This window comes from Liolophura sinensis, chromosome 12 (genome assembly GCF_032854445.1).
Source record: "Liolophura sinensis isolate JHLJ2023 chromosome 12, CUHK_Ljap_v2, whole genome shotgun sequence".
NCBI lineage: Eukaryota > Metazoa > Mollusca > Polyplacophora > Chitonida > Chitonidae > Liolophura > Liolophura sinensis.
This window is the reverse complement of record NC_088306.1, coordinates 6,988,517-6,998,415: the sequence shown is the minus strand read 5'-3', so window position 1 is coordinate 6,998,415 and position 9,899 is coordinate 6,988,517. Positions and strand designations below refer to the sequence as shown.

At 39.7% G+C, this 9,899-nt stretch overlaps 1 protein-coding gene across 1 annotated transcript; it reads left to right on the top strand.

Moving 5' to 3' along the window:
• Positions 1-1,994: 1,994 nt before the first annotated feature.
• Positions 1,995-3,098, top strand: LOC135479885 (neuromedin-U receptor 2-like). The gene has a single exon (XM_064759788.1). The coding sequence runs from the start codon at positions 2,010-2,012 to the stop codon at positions 3,006-3,008; it is 999 nt and encodes a 332-aa protein (XP_064615858.1). The 5' UTR covers positions 1,995-2,009; the 3' UTR covers positions 3,009-3,098.
• The last annotated feature ends 6,801 nt before the right edge of the window (positions 3,099-9,899 follow it).

Below are 9,899 nucleotides of genomic sequence, written 5' to 3'. Positions count from 1 at the left end.
GGTAATACTTCATTGGCGGCATGGACTTGCCCTGCCACAGGAAGACCCAGTATATGTACACACACCTAATGACTTCTCGTCTTCGACTGACTGAAGGGGCCTCCGTGGCTCAGTTGGTTAGCGCTCTAGCTTAGCGTAATGACCCAGGAGGCTCTCACCAATGCGGTCGCTTTGGGTTCAAGTCCAGCTCATGGTTGCTTCCTCTCCTGCCGTACGTGGGAAAGTCTTTCAGCAACCTGTGGATGGTCGTGGGTTTCCCCCGGACTCTGCCCGGTTTCCACCCACCATAATGCTGGCCGCCGTCGTATAAGTGAAATATTCTTGAGTACGGCGTAAAACACCAATCAAATAAATAAATAAATCATATGACTGAAAAATTGATAAATACGAGGTAAAACCACAAGCAAGCAAGCAACCATGTATACATACATACATACATACATACACACATACATATAGACTCGATAGGAGTTGAACTGCGAATCTACCTTTTGCCAGGTAGACGATCATCCCACTACACCACCTCGGCTTCCGAATACGACTTCCGAATGTGTCTTCCGAATACGACGAATATGACCATAAACTCTAAGATGTGCTTATAATTATTCTTTTCTAACTTCGGCAATAAGCAAAATGTTAAAAAATAGTTTCTAGGTCAAAGAGTTTTGAATATTCACAGCGTGAAATCCCTGGGTAAGCCTTTCAACAATTTATTCGACAAGGTGTATTCCCTGTGGTATTGCCTTTGTCTCACAAATCAAACTGTAATACAATATTCGTACCTACATGTACCTGACCTGCCCAGTGGTAATACTCTTGAGTGCCGCAATGTAATGAAACTGAAGAGATGAATCTATGTGGGCTAGTGCATTGCCCAGATGCGAGATATTGCACACTAGTGCAAATCCCAGCGCTGCGATGTCTACGTTCCTTCTATCACATATTGCAACAAGACTAATTTGCTGTCTGGCCAAATGAAGTATAGGTCAAGGTCGGAGGCACACGATTCTGTATCAGCATGGCGATGATATGATTTTGTCCGTAGTAACCACTGAAGGACAAATTTTGGTTATGGGGTTTTCGTAATTCTACGTTGGTTGAAATTAGGTCAATATTTCATTATCTAACCAAATTTGGCTACACTTGACCGACTCAGTGATAGTTCCTAATTAGGTGCTTCACCATCCCAGAATGAGATCGAGCAATTCGCTGAGACGGTCCTTCGGAAGTTTCCGTTCCCCATCTAGGGGCCTGCACAACAGAATGACTCGGGAGTCTCTCAACAATGCGGTCGTGAATTAAGGTCGACCTCATGCTGGCTTCATCTCTGGTCTTACGTGGTCTGCTAGCAACGTGGGTTTTGCCTGTGTTCTGCACTGTTTAAACCAACCGTAAGGCTGGTCGCCATCGTATAAGTTAAACATTCTCGAGTACGGCGTGAAACACCAATCAAATAAACAAATAAATAATCAAATAGTTTAAAAGGAAGACACACAGGGCTGGAACCAAACTGACAAGAAGTCTATGTGGAACACCCGCGACGACCAGTCAGGCGCTGGGATATTTATCTGTATTCCTGTTACGATCAGTCGTCGGAAACTGCGAGCATAAACTTTTCCGGATAATCACAAACGCCCTCGGGCAGTACAGCCCCTACTACTCAGCTTGGACTCGTGTCACCATTTCAAACTAAACATACACCACAAAGAGTAGTATACACGCTATACATGTCAGTTCATGTCAGTTTGCACTGTGGAATGCTTACAAATAAATCAATAAATAAAAAGGAGGATGTTCTGATTTTTGCAGATACGAACGTCAGCTGTACTACAGCACTGAATGAAAGGGCTCCACTATACCACTGTTACCATCGTACAATGGAGACATCATCAGCAGCTCTCTCTCCAAACTATTCCTTGGGCCGGAATTTGAGCGAAGGATTCGTATCTCCGGGGAATGGCAGTACAGCTGGTGACAGTGAGAACATTTATGTCGTTGCAGTCAAACAGATGGAACTCATCGGGATCCCTATAATCGTCATCATAGGACTGATCGGGAACGCTTTGTCGGCAGTGACGTTCCTCAACAAGAAGATGCGCGTGATGTCTTGCTCGCTGTATCTGGCGGCTCGTGCCGTGACGGACTCGGGTTTCCTCATCTGCCTCTTTGTCATATGGCTTCAGTACGTCGGCGTTCCGATCATCCACACCCACGGCGTCTGTCAGGCAGAAATCTTCTTCAGCTACCTTTGTGGCTTCCTTTCAGTTTGGTTCATCGTCTGGGTGACTGTTGAGAACTATTATCGAATCTGTCAACCGTTCAAAGTATCCCTGTTCTGCACTCCGAAGAAGGCGTTGTTTAGAATTTTAATCACCACAGTCATCGGTTGTATGATCTATAGCGTCTCCACCTGGATTAATGGCATCGTCTCAAGAGGTCGGAAGTCCGTCTGTTTTATTAAAATGGAGTATAAAACCATCAGTACAGTCCTCATTTACGGAGACTGTTTCATCACACTCATTCTCCCCTGTGCCATTATTCTGATCGTTACATCTCGGATTATTTTCAACATCTTAAAAACTTACCGGAAGCGTGCACCTGCCAGGCACAGAGGCAGCTTTCGACTCAAAGCCACAGTCAGCAAAATGCTACTGTGGGTGTCATTGGTCTTTCTGATCCTCAATTTACCCAGCCATTCCGTCAGGCTCCGCGCTTTGTTCGAAATGATGACGAAGCAAACGACAAAACCGACACCATTACTGTTCGTTCTGCAGAGAGTTCTCCAAATGATTTTCTACATGAGTTTTTCCATCAATTTTTTCATCTATGTCTCGTTGGGTCCATCTTTTCGGAGGAACTTTCTGAGAATAACGGGAATATCTCGTTCGAGAAACGGAAATCAGCCGGAGATAAACGCCTACGAGGACAAACTTTGCAATGGCAATGCTCCGGATCTTCTTCTCCCCGATGAAAAAGCGAACATCATTTCTAAAGAGCAAACATTCTGATGTGATGCATTGTTTCCTTAGTTTGTAATACCTGTAATAACTAATTTGTTTCAAAGCCCAATAAAGCATCTTTAGGTATGATCCAAAAGGAGGAGAAAATATTGTTTGTAAGAAGTTGGGATTTCTGTCGAACGCACAGACCGTAAACATCATGGCAAGTACACGGAATCCACAAAACGAAAGGCTTATGAAAAAGTTATCACCACATAACAGATTCATCGTTTCGTAACATTTAGTCCAAACAACGGACAGACTGACCTGGATGTAAGTCTCTTAATGTTACCAAACAACGTCATCGACAATCTCTGAGGGTCTAACGGTTTATCATATTTCCAAACCAGTTTTTTCCAAACTGAGGGTGTATCATATTTCTATAGTAACTGTTAGGTCATAACCAGTGTGGGTGAATATTTAGCGTTAAACGCAATGGTGGACTGAACAAATGTCAAACTGTTATATCAATGTAAATATCGTAGGCTGGTGTATTGTTTTCGTACCGCTCAGTATCATAGTTTATTTTTTTTTGTTACTTATATGTGCCATTATTTCTTTCACTCCTGTACGTCATATTTTATTTTTCTGCTACTGATATTTGCCTTGTTTTATTGTTCTGTTACTGATATTTGCCTTGTTTTATAGTTCTGTTATTGCTGCACATCACATTTTGCTGTTTGGCTACATCTATTTGCCGTGCATTATATTGTTCCATTACCGCAGTATATGATATATTATTGCACTGTCACTTATATTTGCTATGCATTATTGTTCTGCTACTGCTGTTTCTGCTGGTTCTGTCACCGCTACGCGTTATCCTTTTGTTGTTCAGTTTACTTTAAATGCTATACCCTCTTATGTGTATCAGGTATTTGATATTCTTCTTTGTTTTGTTCACGTAATGCTATATACATTATTGTTCTGTTATAGTGCTATTCATGTATGATACATTTTATTGTTTGCATACGTCTACACATTTTGTATTTTATATTTTATATTCTATCTACTAATATATTATATGTTTTATTGCGACCGCTATATGTTATGCTTAATTGTTCGCTTACCGCAAAATTATACTCTGAACTTTCAAAATATTGGCGTCTCATTCCTCCTGTCTTTTTTATTTATTTCTGTTTATTTTATTTTTTTTTTTGTTTGTTTGTTTTTTTTTTGGGGGGGGGGGGTAGGCTAAACTGCTGAAAGTAGAAATCTCTATCTCCTGTAAAACAACCGGTAAATCAGCAATGGGTGAGTTTCGAGTTCGATCTCTTCGAAAGTAGAAAAAGTCTAACTGTATCATGTGACCTGTGAAAAATGTTGATCACATTTACCATAACATGGGCGTTTGTAAAAAAGTTCCATAAAAAGTAATTTAGAGTAGACGAAAGATGGCGAAACTTGAGAATCTGAACGTTTGTGAACTTGAGAAGATCCTACGGGAAAAAGGTGTCATTCATGTCTTTGGAACAGGGTGAGACAGGCGATCACTAATTTAATATCAAGCAAAGTTGCCTAGCATATTTCTCAAGTCGTGTGATACAGTAGAACTGTTCTCACCTGTGACGACAAATATTTCAACACCTTTTATTTTGTGTTGAAGTTCTGTGTCATACTCTGTACCATGTCCATTTGTAACCATATTAATTCTGTCAATCGCCAAAAATATGAATCTGGTTCCAGCTTACAAAGGTCAATATCCAGGTAAGTACTCGACACAATTGTCTGATTATATTTACAAATAACTTTGCACAGCCTTTTATAGGAAGTTAACGTAATTATTACGTGTTTTCCCCCTTTAATTGTTTATATCGGTTGGCGGATAAAAAATGACGTCACGTTTACAGTTTAAACGTCATACTCCTTTCAGAGCATGTGCCACTCCCTACACTCTTACATCTCTGCCGGGATTAGACAAGCTTGACCTTTGACCTGTGTGGCTTTTGCGACGCTTGTCGACCTGCTTAGGCTTAGCGTTAAGAATGATGTTATTGCGCGGTACTATTTAGGCAGTATTTATGAAGAAAAGTGCTTCAGGTGTTAGCTACAACATATTTTGCATACCTTAAATAAAAGGAATACATGTGTATGACGTATTATCAGAACAAAAGATGAGGCAAAGTTCTAGTTCTAGTGTTTTCTGATATCATTTTCTGCGTTGTTTCTGTGTCAAATTTGCTTTAGCACCGATTTAAAGCGAATGTAGAGTGAGTGAGGGCTTGGTGTTTAACGCCAGCGAATGTAGAGACCGGTCCATACGCTGTAAAGAGTATGGCTTTTGCCGGGGGTTGGAGAGAGAAAAATCAGGCACTGGAGTACTGCTGTAAGCGAACCATCGGGAACGAGACTATATCTAGAGACCAAATTTAAACCTCAAAGCGGCACTTAAGGAATGAGCAAACGCCGGTCGTGTCAATAACAAACTGCTTAAGTTTTAACAATATACCAATGAAAAAATACCGGCTTGTGTTAAGGCTACGTCCTCTGACTAAGGGGAGTAAGACGAAGATTATGTAGTTTAGACTAGGTAAGAACAATGTTGTGCACACTTTACATAAAGTCTTAAAAACTTAATCTGTTAATTAACAGAAAATCTGTTGTCTGAGTGATGCTAGAATGTATTCTTTTATTATGATACCATATTGTGTCATATTCAACATATAGAATGCTAGAATGTATTCTGTTATTATGATACCATATTGTGTCATATTCAACATATAGAATGCTAGAATGTATTCTGTTATTATGATACTATAGTGTGTCATTTTCAACATAATATCCTGTTTGTCGTTATGTTAAATTATTAGAATATGTGTGCTATGTTTAACAGGATAATCTGCTCTAATAAGAGAATACATTGTAGCGTCACTCAGATAACAGACTTTCTGATAAATTTAACAGATAATTTGCTGAGAATCCAGGTGAATTTGTCATTATTAGAAACAAAATGAGAATGGGTAAACCCCCGTCTTATCAAATACAAACTAACTGAGTTTTAACAATATACTAGTAAAAAAAAAAACACCCAGTTGTGTTTAGATAAACTTTCTTCTAAATGTATCTGTTTGAGTGTCAAAAAGAAACATCTGTCGGTGTATGTTCACAAATCCATAGATACATGTATGCGGAGAGCTGAACACAGCCTAGGTCTAAAATCTGTTACAATCTTCATACACTCTCCTATTCGATACGACCGCTGTATTTTTCTGCTATCCGTGACCTTACCGTATTATTCTTTATTATTTGCAGAAAAATGTACGAGTCTTAGGAATTCAGAACTAGTCAGAAACTAAAATAAAGGTGTTTTTGTGTAGTGCACAACTTTTGCATGTTGATGACCCCACAGCTGCCACGACCGAGTTCTAGGTTAGTGAATGCAACGATTCATTGCGCATACGCTAAAAAAATAATCTGTTAATTTTGCCAGAAAGTCCGTTGATTGAGTAATGCTGGAATGTATCATGTTGTTATAACATAATACAGTGTACTGCGCCATGATCAACATAATATACTGTTTGTCTAATACAATCTTTGTGTTAAATTTAAAAAATACGTATGTCATATTTAACAGAATAATGTACAGCAATAACAGAAATCATTGTAGCATCACTCAGACAAATAGACAATCCGTTAAATTTAACATATAAAGGTTAGAGGAATGTGGAAACAAAAGCTGGGAATGTAGACAGCAAATCTGAGAGAGAAACATGGTTCTGAAAACTAGGATAAGACAGGATTCCTTCGAGAAAAAGAACATTTAGCCTTGTTTGACTATCTAATATTCCCAAGGCTAACAATGACCAGCTGTGCAAGGTAGGGCTTGGCACGCTTGGGTTAGACTAAATTTGCACAGCTGACGAATAAAGCATGTTCATATCTGTATTTGATCAATATTTTAATGCTAATTTGGAATATCACGGCGGCGTGGTTTAAGTATCTCCTCCGGGGAATGAAGTGGACTAGTCTGTCTACACAGACATCGTGTGGCCTAATGGTTAGGTACTAGCAGTGTACAGTGACTCAGACGCCCCTCACCAATGCAGTTGCTGTAAACTCAACTCCAACTCATGCTGGCTTTATCTACTGCGTTACGAGGGAAGGTCCTCCGGCAACCTGCGGACGGTCGTGGATTTCCGGACCCTGCCCTGTTTCTGCCCACGATAATGCCGGCCGCTGCCGTATAAAGGAAATATTATTTTCTGCGGCGTTAGACACCAATCAAATAAATAAATCAACACGGACGTCTGCAGCTTATCAGGAAAAAAGAATTTTTTTAAAAGTCGAATATCAAGAAATACGTTCCAGGCCAATGATTGCAAGGTCAATTGCAGAAAAGACCTTTAACACAAACCGAAAAAGAACTAAGGAAGTATATAAAGTACGAAATTAGGACTGGGCCATACCAAGAGAAGCACTCCACAGTTTTAAAAGACTCTTGAAAGACGCAGAGTATGTGAAATGAGAGAGGCGAATGAGTGAAATCAGTATCCAAATCATATACCATGCTTGTATATAAGTACACCAGGCTGTATATTTTTGTGTAAATCAAAATTTCTACCCCTACTCACCCAAAGCTCATAAACACAAAGACAGGTACTCTTCTTGTTTGGTCAGGATTTTTTATAATGGCCCCAGGCGTGAGGGTCACTTCATGGGGTTCGTGAAATACGAACTGATTTGATCCTGTATAGGCCTACAGACTGAGCAACTAGTTAGTTTGGTCATATTTTTCCCAAAAAATATAAATATCCCTGCGCTGTGACGGTGTAATGATATCTGTTACGACATATGGCTTTGTAACGAGTGTTCGTGTGCATGGTTTTTGAATTAGTTATGCACTTTTAGATTTATGTTGAATATCCAACACAACTGTAAATCGTTAACGCTAACGAAGCCAAAGGCGTCACTATCGCTGATAGTGATGTTAACTTCACTGATGAATTTCCGTGTTGCAATCAGGCGTCGATGTTTCGGACACACCTTTAAATCAGCAGGTTGTCAAGATACCAAGCTATTTGCAATGATATTCACAGGGATCCTGTTCAGTCAGAGGAAGGTGGATACGAAAATGCGGCTTCACTGGCCTTCAAGCACTAACACGAGTTTCCTTTTGCCCATAATAACCTGGAGAGATGTTACCAGTGCGCATGACCGAGATTTCATCGCTGCAAAACAAACAAATCCACGTGGCTGTGTTAAAGCATTATAACCCTCGACAGTTACACACAGGTCAGAAAATTCCGTGTGTATTATTCCTCTTGTTGTGACATCTGAGACTTTACATGGGTTCAAGGAGAGTCCACTAGGGTGCGCTGCTGAGTTGGAAGTCAAAAATTCAGAAAAAACATATTTTGAGAATTTGGATTGGAGGCGATTTCTGTGCAGTCCCGAACACTGTGATGTCGAAGAACAGGCATAAATGATCACGTGCTTTTGTTTATCGCACCTATGACACGTTACGCACATGCGTACTAATGCACCACTCGAATCAGCTATCTGGCTTATTCCAAGCGTGGTCATGTTAGCTTCTCCCCGGTTTCGTGGGATCGTCTGCCAGATAAAATCAAATCAAAACAAAAACCTGGCCCCTTTCTTTTAAGTGAAAATTTCTTATATATAGTACCAAACCACTGTTAAATATATAAATAAATCATGTTTTCTAAGCAGTCTGTTGCTATAAAACATCATTTATCGCAATGCCAATTCTATATGTTAGACTGTATTATTCCTAACTATTATAAATTTATTCCTAACTGTTTATAAATTTATTTTCTTTTACTTTGAAAAGTTTGTAGATAATATGGCCCCTATAAAGGCACGCATTCACAGCCCTAGTAAGGAAAGGGAAGATTTTGTAGCATTTTGTAGGTGTGATCACTGTACAGTGACCTTCCTCCACAGTTCGCGCCTCTCACGTGCCGACTTAATATATATTAATATACTAAACATAAAACATTCCGGAGAATGTCGTCGTCTGTGGGGAGGTTTGTAGTCACAGGGTACATCGCTCGATCGGCACTCCAATAAGTATGGAGCACACTGCTTTATGTCGGTCAGATCCGACCTTCGAAACTTTTTTCAGCTTTCTTTTTTCAATTTCATACGGCAATATATTCGCGTATATATATATAGCTAGATTATAGCAGGGTATATAACCTACGAGTAGCTCTTAGCATTCAAAGAAGTTTGTGAGGCAATTTTTTTAATATACATCTACATGGTAAGGCAGCTGATGTAAGCCTAAATATAGGCTTGTTTTTATTCTCTGTTTCAGACAATTGTCAAAATGAAAAGTTTTGTGCACTTTAATATGGTTTTAATTTCGTACTTTATATACATTCTTGTATAGTTCTCTGGTGGTTTGTGTACACTACGAAAAAGATATTTCAGTGTGACTACAGTATAAACTTATTTTTGGATTTTATGACCTATACATCACTAGCATAGATATAAGATTCGCTTCAATGTTTTGCGCTTCCTCTCCGACTGTACGTGGGAAAGTCTGTCAGAAACCTGCGGGTGGGCGGGGGTTTCCGCCGGGCTCTGCCTGGTTTCCTCCCACCATAATGCTGGCCACCGTCGTATAAGTGAACTATTTCTGAGTACGACGTAAAACACCAATCAAATAAATAAATAAAAATAAATGTATTGCGAGGTTAAAAAAATCCCACGCTTGTCATATAGCACATGTGGCCTGACGAAAGTTCGACAGGTTTAAATAATAGCTATAGTCAGTTTTGCTACAGTTTTTTTGTACCGGGTCGGGTTCCACGCCTTACCATACCAGCCCATTTGTGCACTTTACTAAGGCCTAACTTTCGTGCCTACTATACTGGTTTGTGTTGAACGTTGTTTTGAGAATTGGCCTTGTGATTGCCCTGCCTTTATTCAAGCTAACGA

Excerpts from the sequence above, each read along its gene's own strand:
- LOC135479885 (XM_064759788.1), top strand. The coding sequence starts at position 2,010 with ATGGAACTCATCGGGATCCCTATAATCGTCATCATAGGACTGATCGGG.